The sequence below is a fragment of the Tarenaya hassleriana genome, unplaced genomic scaffold, assembly GCF_000463585.1.
Source record: "Tarenaya hassleriana unplaced genomic scaffold, ASM46358v1 Cleome5, whole genome shotgun sequence".
NCBI lineage: Eukaryota > Viridiplantae > Streptophyta > Magnoliopsida > Brassicales > Cleomaceae > Tarenaya > Tarenaya hassleriana.
The window spans coordinates 5,498,828-5,525,818 of NW_010967707.1; the positions used below are offsets into that span (position 1 = coordinate 5,498,828).

Sequence of the window (26,991 nt, forward strand, 5' to 3'; positions counted from 1 at the left end):
TCGGAAGAGTTCTGATTCATAAACAATGAAGTTGTACTCTTGATTTACTGCATAAAAAGGTAGAGATCTTCTGATTAACTGGTCATCGATCACTCTCAACTATATGTATTTACAAAACGGACTACAAAAGGCAAAAACAGTACACACGCACACACAGACACATGCGTATGTGTATGTGCATGTGCATGTGCATGTACATGCATGCATGTTCAATCATGCCAGCAAAGGAGCATGGCTACACAGCTTCTTATGATGTAAATCCTCCCCTTTTGTTCTCTCATATATTTCCCAAGTCTTCTGCTGTATGACGTCTTCTTCTCCGAGCTGTTTCTGACGCTCTCCATATGTCCACCTATAATCTTAGAGAGAGAGAGAGAGAGAGAGAGAGAGAGAAGAGAGAGAGAGAGAGAGATGTTAATTAACTGAAGAAGAGAGAAGCTTGGGACTGTTATAGAAAGATATGTGAGGGAATATATATAGTGAGGATTTTGTGGTCCCCGCAGAATATTTCAAATATTAAAAAAAAAGGTCTGATTATCCGATTAATTTAAAATGATGGATATAACAATCTTTGAACAAGTACTCACATTTATAATTAGGCCACGTCACCAACTTGCACAAGAATATGAACCCACCAACCAAGATGCATCCGTCGGCTGTATACAATCGGTTGTATAACATCTCTTAATTTTAATAATAACAACCACAATAATAATATATAAAATCAATATATATATATATATATGGAATCACTAATTTTGTATAACTAAGTATAAGAATATATTAATTGAGACTATATTTCTTAGATAGTGAAATCCTTTTGTTGACCAACTAAATCATATATAATAAGCTTTTGCTTCGAATGAAATGGACCAAACCCAATAAAATGGGAGGACGTTGATTGTTTCCTACTCGCTTGGTACCATTAATTCACTCAATTTTGATTCATCGACCGTAAAATCAAATTAATATCATAACTTATTTAACTTATGATAACTGATTATTCAGTTTGGGGTGACTGAATGGTAAGGTGAGAAGAGACAAAGTTCCCTCGCCCCAATTCGAACCCTAGATAAAAAAAAAAAAAAAAAAAAAAAACATCACACGATTTACTATAAATCTGCAGTCCCTAGAAGTTGCCAAACGTTGTTTATGTGAATCCTTCATCAAACCCAACATCAATAGGACATGATTACTGATTAAACTTAATTAATTTAATGGTTCAATTTAGATAATATCAAGGCAAAAACATGATCCCACGTGTCTTTTTCTCGTGTTCCGCCATGCACTCAGCCGTAACTTGAACCTGGCCTTGCTTCAAAGCCCCCACCCAACCATACAAAACTTTTGCCCATTATATTATTAATTACTCAATAATTAGTTCCTTAATTAATCGCCAAACCCATAGTTTTAAGCCTCGATTTCTTGAAACTGTCTTGTGCCTTCTACATTAATCTCATTTCCCTATGACATGTTTCATGAACAGAATCTTTTTAATCTATGGTAAGATTGTTGAAGACGAGCTGTATAATTCTTCACAATTTTCATGTCATATGATTATGAAAACGTTACATTCCAATACAAATCAAAATATTTGTTGGCCATTTCTCAAAGTATTGAATGATATATAGTTTTATCTTTCACTTAAGAATCACAAAACTTTTTATTTTATTTTATTTTTCAAAATAAAGAAAAGATTAAACAATATAAAACATTGCATATTAAATTTAGTGATTTCAGGATAACCCATATGATATTTTATGTAAATTTATCAACATGTTGACTCCGAAAGCCAGCAAATGCAGTGAATTGCCAATAAAATGTATATCTTTTATACAAAAAAAAAAAGAGCAACTTACCATTGATGAGTCTTGAACTTGTGTTGTCCCCGAAGTTATTGTTCCCTCATTTTCCATCCAAATTTAAATTTGAAAAACCGAAAAAATATAACATATATATATATATATATATATATGATTACAGCATGTGGAGCAAGCCGCAAGTGAAAGTCGCGTGACAGTGTTAGGCATAACCCAGACAAGACAACCTTGTTTTACTTTTTGTGTCCTCACTAATCGTAATTTACTATTTTTTTTTTCTGTTTTCCAAATTAATTATGGATTAGTAACAACGAACTTAATCATCTTGAGCCGTATCTTTGTCTTGGATTATTCGAAGATTATGTCCGTAAAAAAAATTGTACGGTTCAACGTATCAAGGATTATTTGATCAGCTTTGTGATTTGGTTCACTAATCATTGATAAGTATAGAGGGATTAGTTTCTGGACAATTAAGCATCTGATATCTTGGAAATAGTGACAATTTCATTCTTGTGTTTCACGTACGAATATACACATTAATATATATATAGAGAGAGAGAGAAAATTATTTTTCTTCATTTGTTTTGTAAGGTTAGTTGTTGTGGCGGATCGAGAATAATTTTTAATTGGAGGCATAAATTATAATTAGAGAAACAAAATTAATTTTATTACGGGGCATTGAACGATTTTAATTAAAATTTTATATAATTTATAAAGAAAATACTTATTTGTTTATTTAAAAGTGGGGGCCAATGCCCCTACTACCTTCTACATCGGTCCGCCCATGACTTGTATATCATATTTTAACGAATACAACTGATATTTGATTCATTGATCATAAGTCTAAATGGATCGATGGAATCATAATTTTACATGGTCATATATATATCAATATTTGAATTTAGAATATGCATGTGGTTGAAATAGCTAGGGTTACTGTAGGAGATCAATCTCTAGATGCACTATGGGTTTTTATCATTTTAATATAGCATTTAATATTAATGTACTTAATTGTTTAATGATGATGATGATAATAACAACAAAAAATTAATCATGATGAGTAACTCATAAACCATAGACCCACCGTATATGTATGTATATGTGTGTGTATATATACATACACAACACACACATTCAATTGAATGAACACTGAAAATATGAAATCTGTTTATATAAATATGTTTTCATTGGTGGGCCCTTCAGAAAACTTTTTGTCCTTCAATTTCATCCACAAAACATGTTGATATCTTCCGTTTTTTCTCACAAAAGGAGGAGATATTTCTTCTTGGCATTTTAATTTAAATTTTACAATTATAATTGAGAAAAAGACCCACTCATTTTATCAGATGCATACATCTTCCTGTATTTGGTTTTTAGAATTTGCATGAACCGCTATTATATAATTGGTCCATATAACTATATTATGTATATTGGGCCAGAGACCCATACATGTTGGTCTGTTAAAGCTATATCTATCAAAGCATTGTGCTCTAAATGGTTTTTTGATCTTGGATATATGTATATATCATCTCCATGGCTCACTCCCCATATACCATATTGGGCACACCAATCTCCTTTTTTTTGTTTTAACAAAATACCCGGATTCGGCTCAACAACCGGTTCGGTTATCTAATTTCGGTATACTTAACCTAACCGAGGAGAAAGTGGTGGATTGTATTTTGAACAAAATGAATTGTGGTGATGGCGATGAGAACAATGACATGCACATGGACATGAACATGGATATGGATATGGATATGGTCATTGTACAACCACTAAGCCACCCTTTATAGATTCTCTCTCCCCAAATTTCTTGTATTCTTCACATATGCCAACATGTACCACCACCACCATCTCTACAGTCGGTCCATGATTTAGATGTTATAGGTAATATTTATTATTATTGTTTTCTTTTTTACATGTTAATTTTGTTTTTCCTCATTTTTAACAAGATGGCGAATAATGTTGGTATATATATATATATGCAAAGATCATGTGTATGTTGCAAATAATTCCACACCGGCTAATAAAATAAAATATCTAATAAATTAATAAACAAAAAAAATGTAATATTATAATGCTATTTTTTTTTAAAAAAGATAGGGATTTTGACTTAGATTGAGATAATCTTGAACATGGACCATAGTTTCAAAGGTGTTACAAAAATGCCAAGGTTATTGGAATTCAAACTGAAACCGAACCAAAGTTGGTTTAACTGATTTCAAGTAAAACAACACATTTTCAGACACAAGGGCTCCATAATAACTTGTATCCTCCACCAAAATCAAAGGGGCAGCTTTTACTTTTTAGAAGCACATCACAAATCCCAAATCCATTCACTGTGACATTCTTTCTTCCTTCCTCCCCAAGTCCAAAGTAAACAACACTCAAAGCTCCACCACCAAGAAAGAAAAGAGTTTTCCATAGAAAAATCGAAACTTCTGCTTCTACAAACCCACATCTTCCAGAGAGACAGAAATAAAAACTACTGATCTGTGAATTTAGGGCAATGATATTCGGTATTTGTACTCATGGGACCTGTCTCACTCACATCACTGCGCTGGTGGAGCTGCTGCCTGCGCCGCCTGTTGCCCCTCTTCCGCTTCCCCTTTCGAGGCATCCTTGATCTCATCTCCGGCCTCGTCCTGGAATTACACCACACAGTTTCTCTCTCATTAGAAGCTACAATAGATGTAAAGATGGGTTGAATCTTATTAGATGTAGACGAATGAATAGAATAGTGGAGAAGACAGATACGTTGATGTCGGAAGTCCAGAGGGTCAGGTTGTCACGGAGGAGTTGCATGATCAATGTACTGTCCTTGTATGATTCCTCTCCCAACGTGTCCAACTCAGAGATTGCCTCGTCAAAAGCCTGCATCAAGCCAATTCCGTTCCAGCTTAGCTCTAAACCGACACCATAATACATGCAAATGGATTAGAGAATTCAAGGGCTACACTAACATTCCACCTTGCATGCATTTATACAGTAACACTCGGCCAAAAGACAAAGCATCACAGCTTTTATAGAAACAGGGCAGATTAACCACTAAGGAAGAAGAAAAGAAATAGCATAAGCAAGCAATCCAGACCTGCTTAGCAAGGTTACAAGCACGATCAGGTGAATTGAGAATTTCGTAGTAAAAGACAGAGAAGTTAAGCGCAAGTCCCAATCTGATCGGGTGAGTAGGAGCCAGTTCAGTGAGAGCGATATCCTGCATCACAAGAAAAACAACATTAACCCTTCTGCTCATTGGTGGTCTCTAGGTTGAGAACAACCGATGACAAAAGATTTAGATAATCAAACAAACTGATAACCTGAGCGGATTTGTAGGCCAACAGAGTGCTCTCAGCCGCTTCCTTCCTCTCGGCTCCGGTCTTAAACTCGGCGAGGTACCTGTGATAATCACCCTTCATTTTGAGGTAGAAGACCTTGGACTCGGCAGAGGATGCAGAAGGAATGAGGTGAGACTCGAGAAGGTTCAAAATGCCATCACAGATCTTGCTGAGCTCAGCTTCGATCTTGCCTCTGTACTCCTTGATCATCGAGACGTGGTCCTCGTTTCCCCTGCTTTCTTCCTTCTGCTCAATGGAAGATATAATCCTCCACGAAGCCCTCCTCGCACCAATCACATTCTTGTAAGCAACGGACAAGAGGTTCCTCTCTTCGACAGTAAGCTCCTCAGTGTCGCCTGTGTTTGCAACCTTTTCCATGAACTCCACCATTTCCTCGTAGCGTTCAGCTTGCTCGGCCAGCTTGGCCATGTAAACATTCTCTTCCCGGGTCGAATCAGAAGGCGACATCTTTGTTAAACTGTTATAGGTCCTGTTTCACCAACTTCGTTAAAGATCAAAGTCAATGTCAGAGTAAAACCAAGCATATGCCCACACCGAAAGAGCGTTTCCAAAAAAAAAACACAAAGCTATAACATTTCTAGCATTTTCTCAGTAGAAAAACGGACGACATCAAGACCCACCATAGAGATCAATCCAAACACCATGAATTCAAGACAAGACAAGCATCGCAAAGGTGAAATACCTCCAGATCTATAAGGAAACAATCAGAAGAGCAAAACCGATGGAATAACGTCGCAACTCCACCAGATCTCAGAATATGGATCGAGATAAGAGTTCAACAGTGGAAACAGACGAACAAAAAGGTGCGAACAATGAAACGAAAACACCAAGGAGAGATGAGAAGAAGCGTACCTCTAGAACTCGAATTCGAATTTAGGGCTTTTTTTTGGGAATTGGGGACGAAAATGGGGGGCTTTTAAATTAGAGGAGAGAGAAGGAAGGTCCAATGACAAGACGACAAGTGTTGGGCTGCAAATATTCCGTACTAACTCATCTTCTAACCCATGCCACGGTGGTTTTTGACCGCGGTTAAAAATGCTATCGCTTAATTGCCATTGCTAATTAAAAATTTACCCAGACTAAAATCATTTTGCAAAATCAAATAACAAGGTTTATTTTAAATTTCAGTACAGCTAATTTACCCCTTTTTTAATTGAAATCCCAATTAAAGTAGTTACATTGCATTAATTACACATCGTTTATTATATTTACAAGGCAACTAGTATATGTATTTTCTTTGCTGTCAAACTATATGGGACAATTTGGAATATTTAGAAACTATATGGGTGAAAATGTAAATAATTGATACCTTATATGCTGCATTTATTATATAAGTAGGATCTTTCTTGAATAAATGAAAATATACGGGAGATAAAAAGTAAATAAGAGATTTTGTAATTTGGCCTTATTATTTACTTCTCTGTTCATAATATCACCAGAAATTGATCAATCCCTCTGTACATCGCTTGGTCGGATTGGAATCGGGGGAAGTCGTTAAAGCTCGAAGGTCCGTCAATGGGGTATGTGCAGCAAGCGCGTGAGAATCACGTCAAGAAGAAGGTGGAAGAAGGTAAAAATCAATGTCGTAACTTCTCCGTTCTTCGCTGCTCTAAACCCTAATTCCTAATTGACACTGGTTCTTACACTTTGTGGTTCCTGCAAAATGAGGGGAATTCAAATCCGATATTTCGCCTTTCTGTGGTAGAGAGCGGAAGATGGTAGATTTTTATAAATAGGTTCACATCTTGAAAGCCCTGTTTGGTTTCCGAGAAACGTCGGGAAAGTGGAGGAGAATCCGACGGAAACTTGGGTCCGGGATTTTACGATCTTAGAAATAGGAAGTAGAAGGATTTCGATAAACCCTTAGAAATACAAGCCTTTGGCATCTGAAAAATGAGAGGAAAGCTATGATCTGTTAACTGTGTAATCACATGTTTCGAACCCTCAATCGCCCGCCCTCAGCTGCTGATGAATGGCATGGAAATGGGGGAGAAACCGATAAATAGCAAAATTGGCTAGTTGCTCATTTCGAAATCAATCCGATGGAATAACAACAATTGGTGGGTTGTGATGAATAGTTGAAGGTACTAACTTTTCCATGGTGGATTGTTGTTCTTTGACCGAATTGTTACAGCTCTGAGGAGCAAGATGAAGGCAAAGGCGTTAAAGGAGTGTGATCATTACACCTCAAAGTACGCTCAATGCGCAACAGGAAGAACATTTTCTGTTGTGTGGAAATGCCGTAACCAAGCTAAAGAGTTAAATGCTTGCCTTCACCAGTAGTAAGTTCCCTTGGAGACCCTGGTTTTTGTTTATGGAACCCATCCATTCTTATAGGGTATATGTATAGATTCAGCCTAGTGGGCATAGACATCAATATTTGCTCATTTCTGGCAGCACAAACGATGGCGTCTTGGAGGAAATGAAGAGGGAGTACATGCTCCAGGAAGAGGGCAACAGCTCTGCAGCCATATAGTTGGTGAGACGGGATAGTTCTTCTCTCTGCCATTTACTGAGTCCGAGTCCGAGTCCGAGTCCGAGTCAGATCAATATCTGCTCCTCTGGAACCGAGTTGGAAGTCATCCCTCAACTCGCTTTTGGCGCTTTTGTCATATCAATACAAACACCTTTATTATCCTATCTTCCTTATATACGGAAGTAGAGTGACAGGACATTCCTTGAATGCGAAAAGAAAATTTTTTTCCCCTCATAACTCTGAAATCTAAGTAAATGTCCAACAAGAAACACATTTCCAACAATCAAAACAGTGACAAACCACATAGAAAACGCCTTCCAAAAAACAAGTAGTTCTTTTCATCTCCCCCACAATTTCAAACATGAAATCTAAGATCCCAAAAAGTGACTTTGGAATAAAAAAAAAGGAACTACAGACTAAGTAGGCTTCCTCATATTTCTTCCCGCACGGATCACTTCGTCCACCAACAGCAACTGCGACGCGATCACCGGCCTGCATATTTACCCATTCAAACCGGCACATATAAGTATTTTCAGACATAACTTTACGCATTCATTAGACATGTCCCGAAAAACACATGCCTTTCAGACATATTTGCTCCCACTAGAAATGGGAGCTCAGGGCAAAAGCGATTGTACAAAAAAAAAGGGTTGGATCTGACATACCCTGAGTTGATAAGTTGGCGTTTGACAGAGTAATTGTCGAAAATACCCGCCAACTGTGGGTCGATGGGTTCTCCATCCTGCAGGTTCAGACCCACCACGTTCCCCTTGTCGTGCTCGCTCTTCATTTACACCCGACAAAAGAAAAAGATCAGACCATAGCAAACACACACAAAAAATTGCATCATTCTTTGCGAAAGACGAGGAAGAGGAATATAAAGCCGTACAGTTAGAGCAATGATCACATCTTGCGTGTCGAGCCCTGCATTTTCAGCCAGTGTCTTTGGCACCACGAGAAGGGCATCAGCAAAAGCTTCAACACCCAGTTGGGCACGCTGCAATACACACACACAGACATTAGCAGCCTCTAACCAAACGACCCGACTCTTGGAGATGCATATAGTGTTGAAGGCATTAAAGCAATGATAATGATACCCCTTGAACGGTTTTCTTGACTTCGTTGATTAAGTGCTGTCTCGCTGCAACTTCAAAAGCTCCAGCTCCCTGTGTAAGCGTCAATCACAAATAAGCATAACCAGAATAACACCACCATGTTTTCTTTCTTGTTTTTGTTCGGTATGCCTTTGCGAACTCTTTAGATGTTTACAAAGATAAGAAGGTACTCACCAATACAACGCACTCGTCTTCAAGGGTATTCTTGACTGATCTGAGACCGTCACGAACAGCATCCTTAATTTGAGCAATCGTGTGGTCATTAGGCCCTACAAAACCGAGGTTGTGAAGGATGAGCATGTACAGAGAAGAATCGTACACGGAAAAAAAATAGTCAAAAGATAAATGTTGGTCATAGTACCTTTAATGAGGATGGTACATGAATGAGGATTCTTCACTTGCTCAACAAAGGTGTACTTTTCCTCACCGAGAACATGCTCATAGACAAGTCCAGCCCATCCAAGGCAATCGGGTGTCATGTCATCGACAGAATTCACAGCTTCTCCACCACAGGCCAAAACCAGACGTTCCATATTCCTCCTCTTTGCTCTTCTAAGGGCAATTATCTGGACACACCCACATACAAACACAAAGTAACCAGATTTAACAACCTCCATATGTAAAAAATCAAATAGAACACGGAAAAGGAAAGCTAAGTATAAAGGACACGCAAAAATTGTGAGTTCCAGAAGTAAAATGCATTTATGCAAATACTCTTTCCATTTTTGTTTGGTACTAGTTTCTGTATTAATGGATTATTGCTACTTTTGCCTTTACAGTCAGATCCAATTTACTTAACTACACATCCTTCAGTGGCACTTTATGATTCTTCTAGGACATCAAAATGACTATTACCAGCTAATGGCAACCGGGAACTACATGATTATGGATCCACAAAAGTTATAAACTAATTACATCTTACCCCTTCCCTAGCAAGAAGGTCCAACGATGGTGGATCAATACCCTTCTGATTTATGACAACAAAGCTGTTATCAGTGCCAGCACAAACCTGCACAAGCAATAAAACATGTAAAATACTTGAAAGAACAAACCACGTAGCCCGAAATAGGTGGTTTCAGACTCACCTTGTTCTTCAGCTCAATAATTTTTTTGACTCTTTCATCAACTGAACGCCTTTCTGCAGCAACCATGGCTTCCCTCTGCTCCGCATTGGAGTAGAAGAAACCTGCATTAATTTCACTGATGGAAAGAAGTTTTTTTTTAGATACCAATCATTAAAACTATATATACATCTTATCTAATTGATTAAAATGCATAACAAAACAAAAGCTACCAATTAAGATATTTTAAAAATAAAATTCAAAGAAAAAGGCAACTATGTCCAGATTCTAAATAAAGGTTTCGATAAGATCTAGTACAGTCCCCGTGAACCCTTGTATCTCCTAGTTTCCATAGATAAACGAGTTCATTCTTCCAATTAGCGACTTTTCATTTCCTTTTACCCAATCAACCAGAGAACTAAATTACAAACAGAAAGTAGAATGCAATGCAACAAAATGCTGTGTTTCAGAATAATTACACACAAATTTCTAGATACACACCTCTTCTCATACTCCAATGAGACATTGCAAGTGAGGATGTAACAGTTCTCTGCACGTCGCTTCATGTCAGGGTGTCTAGAACCATGATCAAGGACAAGCCCCTCAACCTAATGGATTTAGTAAACCAAGATGGTACTATAATTAGCAACCGAAATCCCGTAAAAGATTTAACCCTATAAGCTAGAAGATTCATAAGTTACACGAAATTGGACATCCACAGGTTACACTAGAACCAAGCAATAAGATCACGAAATTAAAGACGTACCAAACGTGTGTCAACGTCGAATTTGTGGCGCATGTGCATTATCTCCACCATAAACAGATCAATAGGTTCCTCGGGCTTTCGGATGCAGAGAACCTGTTTCAAATGGGAAGTAGCCACTCAGGATACTTGAAAAGACTGATGCAAAATTTATTCATCACCCCGGTGGAAATGACAAAACAATGATATTCCAATTGAAATCTCAGCAAACTCACCGCATTAACAACAATGTCAGTCAGTTGATCAGCCAAAGATTCGTACAGCTACACAAAATAAAGGGTAAGTTAGCAAGTGAATTGAAGGACCACGGCCAAAACTAAGCGAACATATTGAAAAAATCAGAAGTGTACCTTGGTTCTCAGAGTAGTTCTTGCAACCATCTTTAGGATCTCTTTATCAGGCTCATCACCCATGACAACAGGTGTCTTGAACTTCTCGAGAAATTGGAGCGTAGCCCTTTTTGCAATCTCGAAACCATCAACCAAAACGCGTGGATGCATTCCTGATATAAGCATAACTCGTACTCGTGAGTGTACCATTTCTCAAAATACCAAATAGATACCAGAACCTATAGACAAACCAAATTCATGTCAAACTAAAATAAACATTGCAGGGGGGGGGGATTAAGGACAACTGAACACTTCTAAAGGTTAACGATAATAAACAGACTATCAAACCGAAACGGCAAAGATCCCTGGGCAAGATCTAAAGAACAATTCAATACAGAAAAAATCAGACAATTTTAGCTACGGAGCAAATGATTAACCTTCATCGATGTAGCGTTCAGACTGTTTCATAAGCTCGCCGATGAAGAGGACAGTGGAAGTGGTACCATCGCCACTTATGTCATCTTGTGCAACAGCTGTTCTGGCAATCATGATTGCTGTTGGGTTTTGAATTTGCTGCAAATATAAGCCAGGTAACAGCGTATACACATATATAAGCATCATCGAGACAAGCATACTTGGGAATGGAACACGAAGCTAAATTCCAACGGATCAACAAGATCTAGGGTTTTGTCGGACCCACCATTTCCTTCAACAGCGTATTACCGTCCTTGGTGAGCTTGATATCTCCGGCACCACCAACAAGCCTAACGCACAAACACGATAAAATAAAACAGGAACGAAAACGAAACACAGAGAAGAAACAGTCGGAGAGATCCGAAGAGAGGGACGTACATCTTGATGGTTCCTTTAGGACCGAGATTGGTCTTGAGGACATCCTGCAAACCCTTGGCGGCGTTGATGTTCATGTGAAGCGCCGCAGATTTGTTGAGAACCTCGGCATTAGGGTTCAGAACTCGCAGCGACATTCTCAAAGCCTTTGCCTTTCGCACAGGGATGGAGAAACAGAGAGAGAGAGAGAGAGAGAGAGAGAGAGAGAGAGAGAGAGAGAGAGAGAGATGGATGTACTAGGGCTTTCTGGAACTCAAATGGGGCTTTTGTATTTCTTAATTTCCTGCTTTCAAAATTTTTGCTGACGCGAGAATGCGAAGTGAGGGTGAGGGAAAAGGAAAACCTCTGGACGAGTCGACGGGTATATAAAAACGACACCGTATCACGCCACGACAAATTCATCTGTCCACTTTGATTCCCCTTTTATAAAAAAAAAATTATTGTCTATGGAGAAAAACTTCCGAAAGGAGAAAACATCATATTTTTCTTCATTTGGGACTGCATAACATCTAAACTCGATTCCAAAATGCTTTTCTATTATAATTTAGAACAAGACCTGTTTAGATTCATTTCACATTTAAATTCTTAAACTTGTATGTATTTTTTTTTTATAGATCACCATGTGTCTTAAATAACTTTTGATAATTATTCTCAAATGGGACGTATGAACAGATCGAGTTCAGACAGTTGAATAGAGAAAATGAGAGAAAACCGGAGAAAATGTGGAAAAAAAAAATTTATGTTATCTCATTCAGTATCGAACTCGACCTTAAATACGTTATCGTCTCTACATACATACAGTTGTTGAAATACAACTTATTATATACAGATAATTATGAACATGTACATTCAGAATAATTCTTATATGTAATTACGTTACCATGAATTATGAAACATTTTCCAAAAGCAGGATAATAACAGTGTCTCAAACTAAGTAATAACTGTAACCTTCCATTGAACACTAATTGCATAATTAAACACATCTATATCGCAACTACATTACTTAGGACTGATCATTAGATACAGTTAACAAAACACTAGCATATATATATATATATGTATGTATGCATGTATGTATACGGGTCATGGATTGATGAAGTTCTTGAGGTGAGACATCATTTCTTGGACTCGAACGTGAGCCATGGGAGAGTTATGGAGAATCTGAAAGGCATGCCCAACTCCTCCGTAAACCACAGCTTCCACTCTCTTACCACATCCTCTCATCATCTTACACATCTCCAAGTTTCTGTCTTTCAACACATCCATCTCCGACACCATCACCATCGCCGCCGGAAACTTCCCAGCTTCCCGCAGACTCGCCGGGTTAGGGTTGCACCACTGATGGTCCCTCGTCGCTCCACGTGGTAGAGCCAGACGCCAGTACGTGTCAGACGCCGACATAGTCAGGGCCGAGTTCGAGTTCTTTTTGTCGGAGACCTTCTCCGACGCCGTTCTCGATTCCCCGCCGAAAAAGGGTTGGATTAGTACAATGCCCTTGAAGTTCAATGGATTTACGGATCTGCCACTCGCGGTTAACCTCACGGCGACGTGGTACGCTATATTCGCTCCGGCGCTATCTCCGACCAAGAACACGCTCGATAGGTCACATTTACTTAACCAAGACTTCTGGTTTTTATCAAAAGCTTGCTGCTTTATCCATGCAATGACGGTTTCGCCGTCCTCGTACGCCGCCGGTAACCTGTGCTCAGGGGCTAAACGGTAATTTACCGATACGATGACGCACCGGACTTTGACGGCGACGTTGCACAAGAACTCGTGGTAGCAACCCCATGAGGCGGAGCCGACGCAGAAGCCGCCGCCGTGGAAGTAGACGAGAAGTGGAAGAGGGGTGTGGTGTCCGGCCGGTACGTAGACACGTGTCCAGATGTCATTGGTCAGTTTGATGTCCGAGGCCGTGAGTTTAGATGGGTCTGAGAGTACGGATGGTGGGACGGTCGGGACGACCGGAGGCCTCTCGACGCAACCGTCGCTGAAAACCCGAAGGAGAGGGTCGATCTCCTCCACGACAGGGCCGTGGTGGTGACGGCGGTTGTCGGAAAGTCGGTGGTTGTTGGAGACGAAGGAAATGGCCGCCATTAAGGAAATTAAGGATGAATTAGTCTTTTTGTTTTAGGTTTTTTTTACGGGGGATGAATTATGGTACGTGGTATACTACTTGGTGAGGGCCCTTATATAGAGAATTATGTATAAAATGTGTGTTTTTATTTTGGAATTATGTGAAATTTAATTGATTTAAATAATTGAAGGAATGATCCTATATTGGAGGAGTTCCAAGAAGCTTCTTGCTTTTAACTTGTTGTCAATCTGACTAGTGGCACTGTATTTCACGTGGAAGAATTCCATATTCCAAAAGCATTGTAAATATGAACTCTGAAATCTATTTATATTCCTATTATCAAAATGCTTATTTTGATTTTGAACCGTAGTATATAGTAATTGTAAATATTCAAGAACTATATTTTAGATAAATTTTTTTTTAAATAATCGAATATCGTGGATCAATGTTCAGACTAATATGAGACCGAAAATTAATAATACGATTCGGGACCGGAATTGCAAATCTATTTCACGATAGGTTTGTATAATAACGAAGAAAATATCGTGTGATGTATAAGCATGCACGTATGCTATTGACCGATTGTTGAAACTGAGTGTGAGTCCCGTGTTTGACCAGCCGCGGAGGGGGATCTTGTGCTGTTTTTTTATTAAAAAAATTATTATTATTTAAATTTCACATGAAGATTTTTAACTTTTGGATAGATAATATTCCGAACATATTTTATTATCTTGAAGAATTTTATTCTATCTCGTGGGGTTTTGAATAGTTCCATGATTATATCTGTTGATTTGATCGTGCAACTTGTGTGGTTCTGTCAAGTTATATGACTGGCTTTTACTTTTGTTTTTGTCGTATTTTCTTTTTATTTTTTTTTATAATCGGACAACCTACACCCCACCCCACCCCGGGTAAAAATCGAAAATCAATCATATGATTTAGATTATATATTCTATCTTCCAAATTTAAAATTCGAATTTGGGATGAAATAGACGTTTTACATCACATTTCACCGGTTGGACTAGTCAAATTTTGTTTTTTTTTCGTATTTATTATAATGTATACCAATTGATCGATTACTATATATATATATATATATATATATTGTACAACCACTAAGCCACCCTTTATAGATTCTCTCTCCCCAAATTTCTTGTATTCTTCACATATGCCAACATGTACCACCACCGAATTAAAAGAGGTCAAAGATTCTATATGGGCTACTAAGTACAAATAACACAAATCTACAAAATCCTTGCAATATTCCCTCTCGAATATGCTATGACATTATATATATATATATTTTTAAGGGGTAAATCTGATAACTATGCAGTATTTTGTTTTATGGGAGAATTTTCTCATGATTTAAACGTTGGAATATTATAAATTTATGGATAAATAATTAATAACTAGTGTTTTGAGCCTCACATATACCCACGATACTACTAAATTGTTTTTATTTACTTAGATTAATTCACATAAAATTATATACAGAATGAATAGCGGAAAAATCAAAGTAGTATTTTTTTTTCATTATATCATTTTATAGTTTGATAATAACAAATTTCAGAACTCTAGTATGACATTCAAGTCTGATTAAATCGTAGTCTAACAGTGTGTAAGTGTATATATATATATATATATATATATATATATATAATAAAAAAAAATTCCAAACCATATTATTAAATAATAATATTTAAATAAAATTTTACAAACTTTTAAATAAATACCCTAACTCTTTTAAAACTCTAAAATTCATTAGAAACTTCTACCGCGTTAGATTTTGATATCTAACATCGATTTTTTTTTCATGTATGAAAAATTATCAAATTTTCGACTCAATTATATCTTATAGAAAATTGAAAAAGTCAAGATGAATTCTCCTCCCCATATAAAATTTTGAACCATCGGATTATAAAATGATTTTAAACACCTATTATTAATTGAACCATCTTGAATATCTAACAGCCATAATTCGTATGCATTTTGACCAGAATGCCAAAATTTCAACGAAGAATACCAACTATCGGCATTGGATTCCATAAAATATCTAACCACATTATGATATCATAGAGTATTTTTTTTTATAATTTTTTAAAAGCGTTTATATTTATTTAAGAATTCATTTAGTTGTATAATACACTTATACATGTCATATAAATGAAAGATTGAATCATATGATATGAAAATCAATTCCATCATGTCATGTAATCCATACATGAATTAAACAGAAAAGAGATGAGATTTTTTTTAAAGGAAAGATTTGACTTATTTTGTTTGTTTGTATAAGAATATTCCGTCTTTCCTGTTCAAATATTTGATTTCGGGAATTTATCTTTTCATGATATCGAAGAATATTTTATTGGAGATAAAGTTTGGTCCATTTTTATCATGTAGCAAGAAATATATACATGAAAATCATATGGAAGTAAACCAAAAAAAGAAACGGAAAAGAAAATAGTCTCTCCTCTTCACAAGGGATCGATTCTCGTAGAAGTAAGCTACCACTCACAAGCCATGAATCAGAAAATTTATATACATACATATATTATATATATGTATATAATAACAATAACATAATATATGTAAAAAGGCCCATTTTCTATTGGGCCTAGCATGGGTCCCACGACAAACAACGTGGTACATGAGACGATTTCACCGCCGAAAATTATTACCCTATTTTATTACGTAAAATTATAATCGTTAGTTAATTATACTTCGTCTGTTTCTCGGTCCCTTTTCTCTGATGACTGTGGGCGGATATTAAATTCCTAATCATCATTTGATTTACTTAATCCTTTTTTAATTAATCTGCCCAATTGATTAGGATATTCCCGTCGTTTCGAGAAATAAATAAATGATTTCTCTCGTAAACAATTTATCGATTCCGTTTGTTTCTGTCACTACAAATTAAGGAGGAGGAGGCATGTTATTATAATTAATTAATATTACAACGTGTTTTGCCCCCCCAACCAATATGAAGAAAAGTAATTAGTAATTAATCAAAGTCTCTAAGGGCGTCAGAACGAATCTTATCGATCTCAGCCTCGAGCTTTTGGATCTCGGCTTCAGCGCGAGCCCTCTCCTCCGGCTTCTTTGTCGTCCTTATCACACTCCTCCACGTCGACATCTTCCTCTCCACGCTCTTTATCTGCATGCATGCATGCATAATTACGTAATTCCATGGCTATCCTTGATAACAGTAAGTGCGTGTGTGTGTGTGTATATATATATATATATTCCGTCACCTTTCTGTGAGGCCATCTTGCTAACCCTCCTCTCCTGCAAATCTTCTTGACCACCGTAGGGCACAGCTTCATCGTCCTGGCCGCCTCTTCTATCGGAAGGTGAAAGTATTTTCCAATGTCCTTCAGCGTTAGCTTCCCCGTTCTTTCCCTCTGCTCTTCTCCTCGTCCGTATCAACAACAGGGTTCAGTTTCTATACAGAGGAGAAACCCTAGATTTCTTCTTTCGCAAGAAACGGTTTTAAGGATTTAATGAGTGAGTGAATGACCGAACCTGAGCAGCGAGAGGAGTTTTCTTCTTCTCTCGTTCCTTTGACGGTCCCGCCTGCTCGTTCTTCACCGGCGGCGGCTCCTCTTGCGCAGGCGCAGCAGACACAGTGGCGGCAGACGTTGACGCTATCGGTACTACCACATCAGAAGCTAAAAGCCATAGATTTAACAACCATCAATTAATGTTTTGATTTGTATGTGTAGATATACAATTTCAGAAAGAAAGATGTGATTACGTATATATGTATGTAAATACCGGAGTTTTGCAAACCGGTGTCGAAAGGCTCCAAGCCGTGCGGGTCCATGTCTAGACCAATGCTCATCATCTGATAGAAAGATGCGAGCGAATCTTGAACCATCCAGAAACCGGCCTGAGCCCTCTCTGCACAGTACTGCTCTAAGAACTCCTTCACTTCCTCGTTGCTTTGGTTACCGAAACTGTTTTTTTTTTGGTTTCCAATAACACAAGTCTCAGACATGAGTTGAAATTAATGAGACTAAACTACCGCAGTTAAGACAGAGATTTCACTTACTGGAATGTTTGGTATCCATACTCCTCGGAAGTTGCTATGTCCGGTTGGATGATGAGATTCGCGTGGCAGATCATCCCGATTCTTCCGTGGATATCAAGTCTCGTAACCTCTTGACCTAAAATGTATATATATGAACACAGGTATTTGTTTTGTACAGTTTAGAATCAAAAACCGAGAGAAAAACAGATCGAAAAAGGGTAGAAATTAATTACCATTGGTGTGAATGAGTTCTCGAAGGGGTTGGCAACAATTGCACACGAAAGCGCCTCCCTCCCCCCGTGGTGGACGAACAGAGACTGGCATCGAAGACGACTCACCCGCTTCATAACTCTCAGCATTATGATGATGATGTTGATGCTGCTGCTGGTGCTGCTGCTGCTGCTGTTGTTGTTGTTGTTGTTGTTGTTGATATTGATATTGATGTTGATCGTGAGGATGAGGAGGATGATGCTGATGCTGATGATGTTGATGTTGATGGAGATGATCACCCCTAATCTCCCAACTACTCCCTTCGAGATTGTTGTTGCCATCTCCGACATTTCCAACGGCTTCATCGCCCAACATTCCGATCCTCGTCCACGACAGAGTCTGATCGTTAGTCGATCCGTGAGGGAATTCGGGCAATGGCGGGTCCCCAACAACATTGTTAACATTAATGCTTGTCTCCATTGGTGCAGGAGGAAGAGGAGGGTTAGCATCGCCAATGATTGGATCATTCAGAGACAAATCCAGGAGACTGGGGTCGGGGTCTGAGATGATATTGAAGAGTTCTTCGTCGGTGAAAGGACCGTCGTAAGGGTCATGGAACGAGTCGTCAGCGTCGGACATTGGATCCCCCGCCATTGACGAATGCTCGATCTCGGACCAGAACCAGAACCCGTCGGGGGGTTTACTAAAAGCGAAGGGGAGTGAAGTGAGAATCTCTCAAGCACCGTTTCAGATGCTTGAGAGAGTGCAAGAGGAAGAAACATGTTTGATCCTCAAAGTGCTTAAATAAACGAATGGGTGTGTTCGAGAGAGACACAGAGAGAGAGAGAGAGAGAACAAAGCGAAAGGCGGGAGTGACAGTTAACTTAACGGCCGTCGCAAGAGACACAGATTTCATTCAAGTGAGTATTGATTTTAATTTATTAAAACGGGAAGAAAATTCTGATTGGATTAAAATTGTTATTATTTGTTTTGGTTCGCAGATTTTGAATTTATTTTTACGGGATCTTTTTTACTCTTTTCCTTTTTTAAAAAACAATTGTAATTGAATTTTTCCAAGAGATGCGTTTTTTCCTTTTAAAATCGTTTTTTTTTCGTCTGCCAGGGTGGTTTTTTTTTTTTTTTTTTTTTTTTTTTTAAAGGTTGGTATTTCATTAACTTTCAAAACTGTACATGTAGATTTTTCATGAATCATATTTTATTTATTATATAAGAACGAGGAATGTGGTGTTTTTATTTCATTTCTTGCCTTGAGGTTGTCATTGGAGTGATTATTTTTGCATTTTAATAGTTATATAAAAAAAATCCCTTTGTAGCATTTCGAAATTAATTTGCATATCAAACAAAATTCTTTACGAAAAAATATTAAAAGACAAAGTCCAAAATTTTATTTCACTGCTAGCATATATATATATATATATTTGCAGATTATATTTTAAAATCATAAAAAAACCATACATCTAGTACAAAATAATATTTTTTTTTATTTTGAATTTTATTGTTCGATTTTGACATGCATGCATATCGAACAGAACACGTTTGTACATTTGTAATTTGAACAAATTTATCCACTAGATCGAATAGATTTGAACTGTTAGACAGATTCTCAAGAACAATATATATATATACATACATATAAAACACAGAATTACATAACATTTACAAAGAAAATCACCAAGAAGAATCTATACAACAGTGACATAGAAACCACACTTTCTTATTTCTTCACTGGTGATTCCCAGAGAAAAGGAAACAGACAAAACACTCACATTACACATTGGCTTCATAGATTAGAAGGAGAGAATCAAAACATAAATTTCTTAACTCTACTACTACTTGTATATACACACACACACACTAACCTCATAGTTACAAACTGTGATAATGGCGGCTGTGGTGGAAACTGATCTTCTTCTCCATCTCCTCCTCCCTTTCCCAGGGAAAACAAAAAAAAAATTTTGCTCAAAAAATGGTTCTCCTCCTTCGTTAGGATAATGATGATGACGATGATGATGGTGATGTCTTTTGAATACCGGGTTTATGTACACTTTGAATTCTGTTCTAAGCCATGGCAGGGATGCTCGAGTTCTGGCGGTCCCTGTTCAGGCAATCGAATCCTTCTACTCTAACTGCGGCTGGTTTCAGCCCAAACTTCATTCTAACGTAACCTCCCTTGCCACGAGATGCTGCCGATGTTGGAGACGGGAAACCGGACGACAAGGGCGAGGGCGAGATCGGGTCCAGTTTCTCATCTCCAAAACGAGCATCTTGCACTTGTGGATTCACTGCCCGGCTTGGAGGCGACCCGCAAAAAAATGGGGGCGATGACCCTACAGACAACACCGATTGCCCTGTTCCATAATCCTCCTGGACAGTTACAAGACATTGTCAGATTCGAATCATGGAGCACTACTTGACAGAATCACTGAAACGGAACTCGAATGAAAGAACACTCAAACAGATACACACCTTTCTGAGGATTATGTCCAAAAGCTCTGCCCCTGCTTTAGAATCACACACCTCAGCGGCTTGACTGAAATCCAAAACAAAATTCATTAAGATCTATAAAACTTTCTGTCCAGATCAGAGCATATGCGATGTTACTGAAGCAATCCATACAAATTATCAGACGAAGTACGCATAAAAGGAAGAGACTTTGTTACCTCACGTGTAATCTAAGAGGCCGCATGCCGTTGTTGGCGAGGATACCGACACGTCGGGGCTTAGGGCAGACGACGAGGTCCTTCGGATCGCAGATCGGAACAAACCCTCTCATTTCGTCGCGGGAAACGAAGGCGTTCTGCTGAAGGTTGCAATGATTCATCTTCGAACCACCTTGATCTGCAGAAGAACGCCTAATCTGTGCATCAGGAAACAGATCAAACACCATATCATTACACAGATTCTGAGCTTCAGCTTAAAATCACTCATTAAAGACACGCTTTTGATACACAATAAAAGAGATCTTCAGCACTTGAGAACATCTGAGAAAACTTCAAAATTATGGGTCTGATTTCATTCAAATTCAAACGACAGTAGATCGAGAATTACTGGATAAGATTCCCCCCAAATCATCCAGCTTTGCCCTGATCCCCCTAGTTTTCTAGGAAGCCAAACAGAAACTCAGGACTGAATAGAAAAATCAAATGAATCTGAACAACTCATCCGAAACAGGAGAGAAAAAACAAAGTTCCCCCAAAATCAGACCCCAAACTCACGAATCACTGAGGGGAAAACAGATCATTCAAAATTATAAAGGAATCGGGTTTACAAGGGCGATTGAGACCGAAAACAGTTCGGATCGGGCAAACAAGACGTTGACCAGAAATCTACAAGCAAACCCAGATCCGGAAAGCTTGAACCCGGCCCCAAAAAAAAACGAGATTGAAAGAGAGATCTGAAACAAACAACTCTCTACTCTGTCATGTCCGCCATAAACGGAGTTATAGAAGAGAAGGATAGAGAGAGAAACCTGAAGAATTTCCCCGGGGGAGAGAGAGAGAGAGAGATCCACAACGTAGCCGCCGCGTACAAGGAGACAGAGAAGAGAAATGAGCGGATGCGAATGGGTTTTATAAAGGAAGAAGCGAAAAGAGAAACTGTGGGCAAGTATGAAGATGACACCCACACGGCGTCGTTTTCGTGATTTTCTAATTTTAAAATAAATATCATTCGTGGACATATTTAAAATATTTGGAATTACCATCTTAAAGAAACCATTACTTCCGAAAACAACAACAACAACAAACAAACAAAAAAAAATCTTTTTTTTTTCGTATTTTGAGATAAATGGAAATTCCACCTTAAAATGTGAACACAAGAATACTCATATATTATTTACATAACTATATCCTTTTGTAAGGATATTTGAATGCACCTCGTAAATACGGGTCATTATGCTATTTTAATATACAGCTGTTACGTAGATGTCACAGAATTTTCCATATTAAATACGTGTTTCTTTTTCTTTGCCATATTAAAGATGCGTTTTCGGTGTCATAATAATAAAGGAATAATAGTTACCCCTAGAAAATAATAATAAAGAAATAATGAAATGAAAAAAAGAAGGCATGTGTGATATCAGTGGTAAGTTTGACGTTTTTTTTAAAAAAAAAAAGAAAGTCATTGAAAACATCGTCCGACACGACAACCCTAGCAGAGTTGACTATTCCTCCATCCCCTTTTGCTTGAAAAAGAAAAATACCGAATAAAATTTAAAATAAATTATACAATCGTGGAAAAATAGATGCAACGATTTGTTTTTTTCCCCGACATGCGCGCCATTCACGCCCTGAATACTGGAAGGAAGAAGAAGAACAAATTAAGGGATATATATATATATATATATATATATATCATCGACTGTTAAGCTGTAACATTAGCAACTGTTTCTTGAGTTTTAAATATTATATATATATATAATATAATATATTGCAAGATTTTGAAAGAAGAGAAGATTGGATCCAACTCATTTGTTGGTCGAAGATCTCTCAATCAGACCACAGTCCCTCACCTAATCACGTTCTGCGTGCCCCATGTTCTACCCCACGTGACTGCCTTGTTACTGTCACACAACCTAATTTCTCCAGCTCATACGGGGATACGTGTCACTATTTCATTGGGCTTTGTCCATCGAACCTCACCGCCCGCGGGGCGTATCGTCTTTGTAAAATCACCCGTTGAGTTGAGCCCTACGCGTACGAACGAACGCATCGATGCTAGTTGTTAGTGAGTAAGTCTCACTAAACAAATGAAGAAAAAAAGATCGAACCTTTTTTATTATTACTATTATGATGATGGCATGAAATGGTCGCCGTGGCCACTTTGTCGGATCCGATTTTTCGTCTTTCGAATAATTCTGTTTTTTTTTTTTAAAAAAAAATTGTTAGGGTTATGGAAGGGGGGAAGAAAGAGAAGAAATGGCTCTGAAATCATCAAAGCTATCGCTTTTCATTCCTTTACACCGTAGCATTCACTAATTCCGTTCATGATTATCCGTTTATTTGTTTTTTTTTTTGAAAAAAAGTTTCTTTTTTAAAAGGGTTGTGAGTAAGGAAATATTTTTTTTGGGGTAAATAACCATTGAGATTAGCGATTTTTTTTTTTTAATTCCTTAGGAACCCATAACTACTCGGGTTTATGAAATCTTGTGACGTAGAAACAAATCTTTTTTCGGTTTATCCTCTCCGAAGTTGACTGTGATTTCCGAGATTTGTTTTGGATTTGGGCACCCATTCTTTGTGTAGAATTGTTTTTTAATAATATATTTGAAAACGTCTTTCCTTACTGTTATTGGGCCTAAATGGGCCTTAATGAGATCTAAATGAATGGGCCTCAAAATTTTAACGACATTCTAAACCCTACTTGGCATCCCCCAAAACAGCATAAGAGCAGGAAAACCCTAATTTCGTAGCTCTCTTTGAAGCAGCAGCAGCAGCCCCCAGGGTTCTTCGTCGTCTCTGCGGATTTCGACCCAATTTTCGCTGCTCGGTACGCCTGTTAGTTTTTGATTCTACTTTACCTATCATTTTTGTTTCGCTTCCGATTTCGGTGGAGGGTTTGGTCCTCTTCTCTTCCAGGGATACGCTGGTGGTTTTATTCACCTATGTCAATTTGGAGGAAAACTTCAACTTTCGTGATATATCTGATTCGTGGTTTTAGGGTTTAGGATAATGTGATTGGTTGAGCTCCTTCACACCATCAAACAATGGCGCTTTTCTCGTCTAAAAATCTTTAAAAAAATTTCTCAGAACAATTAGCTTGCTATGTTTCGGCGTTTTACTTCGCATGTTTTGAACTAATCTGGTACTAAAAGCAGCTAATTTTGATGCTATGATTTGGCTAGACGATGATTTTTTTTTTGTTGCATATGCTCTACATTTGTGTTGAAGCTTGTTGCTGCCATGGGATTAGTTTGGCTAAATCATCATCGTCTCATTTTTTTGCTTGTAGATCTGCAAACATGTTTTCTGCTCAGAACAAGATCCGTAAGGACAAGGATGTGGAACCTACTGAGTTCGAGGAGCAAGTTGCTCAGGTTCTCATTCACGTTATCTCTTAAACTTATTGCCATTCATTCTTAAGTTTTAAGAATTGTGGTTACTGATTGATACCTGTAACTGGCCTTCTCAGGCTTTCTTTGATCTGGAGAATACCAACCAGGAGTTGAAAAGCGATTTGAAAGATCTGTACATCAACCAAGCAGTGTATGTGTTATTGTAATTTGTATCTCATTGGCGAAATAGATTGTCTTGTTTTTCTCGTGATTTAACTCATGGGTCATGTGTTTTTTCTATGTAGTCACATGGATATATCCGGAAACCGCAAGGCTGTTGTGATTTATGTTCCGTTCAGATTGAGGAAGGCTTTCCGCAAGATTCATCTTCGCCTTGTTAGGGAGCTCGAGAAGAAGTTCAGTGGCAAGGTAATTTGATTTTTCATCATTTGGTTTCACTTTTGTGTATTGCCAGCCATGAGAAGCCGGTTCTCTGTAATCACCATGTATGTAAAGCTTGCCTAGGCAATCTATTTTACTCTGATATCATAGTCAGTATCAAGGGTTCTTGGTTGTTCAAATGAAATTTTGGTATTTGGATGGTGATACTAATGTACGAACATTGTTCAGGATGTTATCGTGGTTGCCACCAGAAGGATATTGCGTCCTCCGAAGAAGGGTTCTGCTGTTCAAAGGCCAAGAACCCGAACTCTTACTGCTGTCCATGAAGCCATGCTTGAGGATGTCGCCTACCCCGCCGAGATTGTCGGGAAACGCATCAGATTCCGCCTCGATGGCTCCAAGGTTCAGAAGGTAACATGGGACATTCATGTTAGCTTGATTTTCTGAAAGATTTGGCTGGGTTACATGTTTAACCTTTAAAATTGTATAATCAGATCTTTTTGGACGCCAAGGAGAGGAACAACACCGAGTACAAGCTCGAGACAATGATGGGTGTTTACCGGAAGCTTACGGGGAAGGATGTCGTGTTTGAATACCCTATCAATGAATGAACGAAGCATATGATGAGATGAATTTTGTTCTGCTCAACGTTTTTGTGGGATAGAATGCTTTGAGTTTCCAGTTTGGTGGCGTTTGGATGAAGAGGGAACTTCTTGAACTGTTATTATTCCTTGTTTCAGTTGTCAAGATTTTCAAAGTTTTATTTACAAGATCCCACCATCGTTTTCTGCCCAAATATACATAGCAATGCATGTTAGACCTTAAATATTCACATCTTCAACACTCCATCTTTTTTCTGATCAGGATTTCCAATGCAGACAACTTTTTCTGTTCAAACGTTCATGTCAACTTCAACTTCACTTCTTTGTTTGATCAATATCTTTAATGCTTACGACATGTTTTGCTTGTCTTCATTCCCGTCCAGTTAGTTCCTGGATCTCAGGGAAGGAGCTCCTGAAACATAAGTTAAAGCAGTATCTAGTAAACATGTCAGCACTGAATTATTTACGAGCCACAGAGTTCAGTATTCGTAATTGTATACATCATTATAACAACACAAAGTGTTACACCTTGCATGCCATTCCGAATTCAACACTTCCAATCATAGCAAAATACTGATAGATTCACCGGACATCAATTCTAAGACTTTTCCATGAACATATGATCACAATATCAGTGTATATAACATATGTACATATAAGCCTGTGATAGAAGTAGAGGGTTTATATTTCAAACAGAGTATTTAAGCTCCAGTAAACTGTACAAACAGAATTAACGATTGAATACAAATCATTTTCTCTCTCTAAGCTTTCTCTCTCTATAACTGTTCTCTCTCTACTGTCGAGTTCATCTTCTCCGGCGATCTTTCCGTCGGACATCTGAAACACAATCATAGGCATTGCTTGAAACTGTTTTGATTGCTTTGGTCCTCGATTGTTTAGTGTGTCAATCTCTCTACATGTTGGCTTTTCTCTCCCACCGTTCCTTCGGTTCAAGTCTGCTCACAACACAATCCAACCCAAACAAGCATCATGACTTAGCAAGTTGCTCAAAAGGAGATAACCCGAGCACACCCAGGTCAGCAGAGTTACCCGAAAACATTTATAGAATAGAAAAAAATGACTGCAGAGACAGACTCACCCCCAATGTAGCTTCTTTGGTGGCCGATACCCAGTTTTGTTGTCTACACCAGAGGAGGATCCTCCGTTCTTATCGCTTTTTTCGACTGTAATAGAACTTGAGTATTCCGGTTTCATACAGATATCACTATCACTATCTTCAGGTGCTCTACCTTCAAGATTCTTGAACCCGGGTCTCTTACCGTCTGATGCAATTTGCACAGAAGCTTTAGTAGATGATAACGGATGAATAAGATCCAATCTTTTACCATACAGAAAAAAGGGCAAACCTTTTCCCTTCTTCTGGATCTTCGACTTCGCCTTTATCTGCATACGCCTCTTGTGCAGCTCCTGTGACATGAATACTAACCATGAGTATCACCACCCACCTGAAGAATAAGACAAGAAAAGGCTTCTCCTCAATGAAGAAGCACTTCTCCTGTTTCTACCTGCACCTTCTGGTCGCCTATTGCCTAATGCCACACGACCAGACGAAGACAATGGAACTCTAAAACCTCACATGTTTCACACCGAAGATGCAAACATGATGACAATGTAGTCCAAGGTTACCAGAGAGAGTGCCAAGCATTGCGTTAATCAAACAAGTATCTTTAAGAGTGATCGTAAGAATCAGACGAAATAGTGAAAATGATCATGTAAGGAAGAAGTTGTTACCGAAGAATTACAGACACAATCAAACAAGAGAAGACACTTCTGAAGAGAGATCCAAAGATGTTGAATTTAGCCAACCAAGGTAAGAAACCTAGTATCTGAACAGAGCCCAAGCAACTCCATATGGTTCCCCCCTCCC

General features: G+C 38.1%; 9 protein-coding genes across 13 annotated transcripts in view; 2 read left to right on the plus strand and 7 right to left on the minus strand.

Moving 5' to 3' along the window:
- Positions 1 to 43: 43 nt before the first annotated feature.
- On the minus strand, positions 44 to 391 carry LOC109117262. The gene has a single exon (XM_019204086.1). The coding sequence runs from the start codon at positions 342 to 344 to the stop codon at positions 210 to 212; it is 135 nt and encodes a 44-aa protein (XP_019059631.1). The 5' UTR covers positions 345 to 391; the 3' UTR covers positions 44 to 209.
- A 3,691-nt stretch (positions 392 to 4,082) lies between these two features.
- On the minus strand, positions 4,083 to 6,129 carry LOC104827152 (14-3-3-like protein). 3 transcript variants are annotated; one of them, XM_010560247.1, is made up of 5 exons: positions 6,029 to 6,129; positions 5,138 to 5,657; positions 4,912 to 5,034; positions 4,578 to 4,694; positions 4,083 to 4,465 (listed from the first exon to the last, which is right to left on the minus strand). In XM_010560247.1, the coding sequence occupies exons 2-5, from the start codon at positions 5,621 to 5,623 to the stop codon at positions 4,373 to 4,375; spliced, it is 819 nt and encodes a 272-aa protein (XP_010558549.1). In that variant the 5' UTR covers positions 5,624 to 5,657; positions 6,029 to 6,129; the 3' UTR covers positions 4,083 to 4,372. The 3 variants fall into 3 exon arrangements, with proteins under 3 accessions (XP_010558549.1, XP_010558551.1, XP_010558550.1); XM_010560249.2 differs by having other exon boundaries at positions 5,138 to 5,645; positions 6,029 to 6,127; XM_010560248.2 differs by lacking the exon at positions 6,029 to 6,129 and adding an exon at positions 5,859 to 5,991.
- Positions 6,130 to 6,596: 467 nt separating this feature from the next.
- On the plus strand, positions 6,597 to 8,057 carry LOC104827153 (uncharacterized protein DDB_G0275933). The gene is made up of 3 exons (XM_010560250.2): positions 6,597 to 6,746; positions 7,311 to 7,458; positions 7,574 to 8,057. Exons 1-3 carry the CDS (start codon positions 6,692 to 6,694, stop codon positions 7,650 to 7,652), a joined length of 282 nt encoding a protein of 93 aa, XP_010558552.1. The 5' UTR covers positions 6,597 to 6,691; the 3' UTR covers positions 7,653 to 8,057.
- LOC104827154 (T-complex protein 1 subunit zeta 1) lies at positions 7,904 to 12,037 on the minus strand. Its single transcript, XM_010560251.2, has 15 exons — positions 11,773 to 12,037; positions 11,621 to 11,684; positions 11,358 to 11,493; positions 10,942 to 11,093; positions 10,807 to 10,854; positions 10,595 to 10,687; positions 10,330 to 10,436; positions 9,853 to 9,967; positions 9,690 to 9,776; positions 9,129 to 9,333; positions 8,942 to 9,036; positions 8,750 to 8,818; positions 8,542 to 8,649; positions 8,318 to 8,436; positions 7,904 to 8,144 (listed from the first exon to the last, which is right to left on the minus strand). The coding sequence occupies exons 1-15, from the start codon at positions 11,904 to 11,906 to the stop codon at positions 8,069 to 8,071; spliced, it is 1,608 nt and encodes a 535-aa protein (XP_010558553.1). The 5' UTR covers positions 11,907 to 12,037; the 3' UTR covers positions 7,904 to 8,068.
- Positions 12,038 to 12,718: 681 nt separating this feature from the next.
- Positions 12,719 to 13,918, minus strand: LOC104827155 (probable carboxylesterase 17). Its single transcript, XM_010560252.1, has one exon. The coding sequence runs from the start codon at positions 13,864 to 13,866 to the stop codon at positions 12,853 to 12,855; it is 1,014 nt and encodes a 337-aa protein (XP_010558554.1). The 5' UTR covers positions 13,867 to 13,918; the 3' UTR covers positions 12,719 to 12,852.
- A 2,805-nt stretch (positions 13,919 to 16,723) lies between these two features.
- On the minus strand, positions 16,724 to 19,002 carry LOC104827156 (dendritic arbor reduction protein 1). Of its 2 annotated transcripts, XM_010560254.2 has the most exons (6): positions 18,110 to 19,001; positions 17,898 to 18,012; positions 17,621 to 17,802; positions 17,369 to 17,514; positions 17,098 to 17,247; positions 16,724 to 17,000 (listed from the first exon to the last, which is right to left on the minus strand). In XM_010560254.2, the coding sequence occupies exons 1-6, from the start codon at positions 18,738 to 18,740 to the stop codon at positions 16,848 to 16,850; spliced, it is 1,377 nt and encodes a 458-aa protein (XP_010558556.1). In that variant the 5' UTR covers positions 18,741 to 19,001; the 3' UTR covers positions 16,724 to 16,847. The 2 variants fall into 2 exon arrangements, with proteins under 2 accessions (XP_010558556.1, XP_010558557.1); XM_010560255.2 differs by lacking the exon at positions 16,724 to 17,000 and having other exon boundaries at positions 17,129 to 17,288; positions 18,110 to 19,002.
- A 705-nt stretch (positions 19,003 to 19,707) lies between these two features.
- LOC104827157 lies at positions 19,708 to 21,678 on the minus strand. Its single transcript, XM_010560256.2, has 4 exons — positions 21,577 to 21,678; positions 20,768 to 20,964; positions 20,574 to 20,637; positions 19,708 to 20,471 (listed from the first exon to the last, which is right to left on the minus strand). Exons 2-4 carry the CDS (start codon positions 20,926 to 20,928, stop codon positions 20,166 to 20,168), a joined length of 531 nt encoding a protein of 176 aa, XP_010558558.1. The 5' UTR covers positions 20,929 to 20,964; positions 21,577 to 21,678; the 3' UTR covers positions 19,708 to 20,165.
- A 1,809-nt stretch (positions 21,679 to 23,487) lies between these two features.
- Positions 23,488 to 25,291, plus strand: LOC104827158 (40S ribosomal protein S7-3-like). Of its 2 annotated transcripts, none has more exons than XM_010560257.2 (6): positions 23,488 to 23,594; positions 24,057 to 24,141; positions 24,237 to 24,310; positions 24,405 to 24,528; positions 24,730 to 24,912; positions 24,996 to 25,291. In XM_010560257.2, the coding sequence occupies exons 2-6, from the start codon at positions 24,067 to 24,069 to the stop codon at positions 25,110 to 25,112; spliced, it is 573 nt and encodes a 190-aa protein (XP_010558559.1). In that variant the 5' UTR covers positions 23,488 to 23,594; positions 24,057 to 24,066; the 3' UTR covers positions 25,113 to 25,291. The 2 variants fall into 2 exon arrangements, with proteins under 2 accessions (XP_010558559.1, XP_010558560.1); XM_010560258.2 differs by having other exon boundaries at positions 23,511 to 23,602.
- Positions 25,292 to 25,695: 404 nt separating this feature from the next.
- LOC104827160 overlaps positions 25,696 to 26,991 on the minus strand; it is a 1,950-nt gene continuing 654 nt past the window's right edge. Inside the window, exons 2-4 of the mRNA XM_010560259.2 lie at positions 26,471 to 26,531; positions 26,203 to 26,386; positions 25,696 to 26,059 (exon numbers count right to left, since the gene is read on the minus strand). Coding sequence (XP_010558561.1) covers positions 26,017 to 26,059; positions 26,203 to 26,386; positions 26,471 to 26,531 — 288 coding nt within the window. The 3' untranslated portion in view covers positions 25,696 to 26,016. The remainder of the gene's footprint in view (positions 26,060 to 26,202; positions 26,387 to 26,470; positions 26,532 to 26,991) is intronic.

Coding starts and splice junctions, on each gene's coding strand:
- LOC109117262 (XM_019204086.1), bottom strand. CDS start 344: ATGGAGAGCGTCAGAAACAGCTCGGAGAAGAAGACGTCATACAGCAGA.
- LOC104827152 (XM_010560247.1), bottom strand. CDS start 5,623: ATGTCGCCTTCTGATTCGACCCGGGAAGAGAATGTTTACATGGCCAAG. Junction 5,035..5,137: donor TGGCCTACAAATCCGCTCAG/GTTATCAGTTTG, acceptor CTTGTGATGCAG/GATATCGCTCTCACTGAACT. Junction 4,466..4,577: donor TCTGGACTTCCGACATCAAC/GTATCTGTCTTC, acceptor GTGTAATTCCAG/GACGAGGCCGGAGATGAGAT.
- LOC104827153 (XM_010560250.2), top strand. CDS start 6,692: ATGGGGTATGTGCAGCAAGCGCGTGAGAATCACGTCAAGAAGAAGGTG. Junction 6,747..7,310: donor CAAGAAGAAGGTGGAAGAAG/GTAAAAATCAAT, acceptor GAATTGTTACAG/CTCTGAGGAGCAAGATGAAG. Junction 7,459..7,573: donor AATGCTTGCCTTCACCAGTA/GTAAGTTCCCTT, acceptor CATTTCTGGCAG/CACAAACGATGGCGTCTTGG.
- LOC104827154 (XM_010560251.2), bottom strand. CDS start 11,906: ATGTCGCTGCGAGTTCTGAACCCTAATGCCGAGGTTCTCAACAAATCT. Junction 10,855..10,941: donor GAACTACTCTGAGAACCAAG/GTACACTTCTGA, acceptor TATTTTGTGTAG/CTGTACGAATCTTTGGCTGA. Junction 8,437..8,541: donor ATGTGATCATTGCTCTAACT/GTACGGCTTTAT, acceptor GTGTAAATGAAG/AGCGAGCACGACAAGGGGAA.
- LOC104827155 (XM_010560252.1), bottom strand. CDS start 13,866: ATGGCGGCCATTTCCTTCGTCTCCAACAACCACCGACTTTCCGACAAC.
- LOC104827156 (XM_010560254.2), bottom strand. CDS start 18,740: ATGGCGGGGGATCCAATGTCCGACGCTGACGACTCGTTCCATGACCCT. Junction 17,803..17,897: donor TATGGATACCAAACATTCCA/GTAAGTGAAATC, acceptor AAAAAAAAACAG/TTTCGGTAACCAAAGCAACG. Junction 17,001..17,097: donor CAAGATGGCCTCACAGAAAG/GTGACGGAATAT, acceptor GCATGCATGCAG/ATAAAGAGCGTGGAGAGGAA.
- LOC104827157 (XM_010560256.2), bottom strand. CDS start 20,928: ATGAATCATTGCAACCTTCAGCAGAACGCCTTCGTTTCCCGCGACGAA. Junction 20,638..20,767: donor CCTCTTAGATTACACGTGAG/GTAACAAAGTCT, acceptor TTTGGATTTCAG/TCAAGCCGCTGAGGTGTGTG. Junction 20,472..20,573: donor TGGACATAATCCTCAGAAAG/GTGTGTATCTGT, acceptor GTAACTGTCCAG/GAGGATTATGGAACAGGGCA.
- LOC104827158 (XM_010560257.2), top strand. CDS start 24,067: ATGTTTTCTGCTCAGAACAAGATCCGTAAGGACAAGGATGTGGAACCT. Junction 24,311..24,404: donor CTGTACATCAACCAAGCAGT/GTATGTGTTATT, acceptor TTTTCTATGTAG/TCACATGGATATATCCGGAA. Junction 24,529..24,729: donor AGAAGAAGTTCAGTGGCAAG/GTAATTTGATTT, acceptor AACATTGTTCAG/GATGTTATCGTGGTTGCCAC.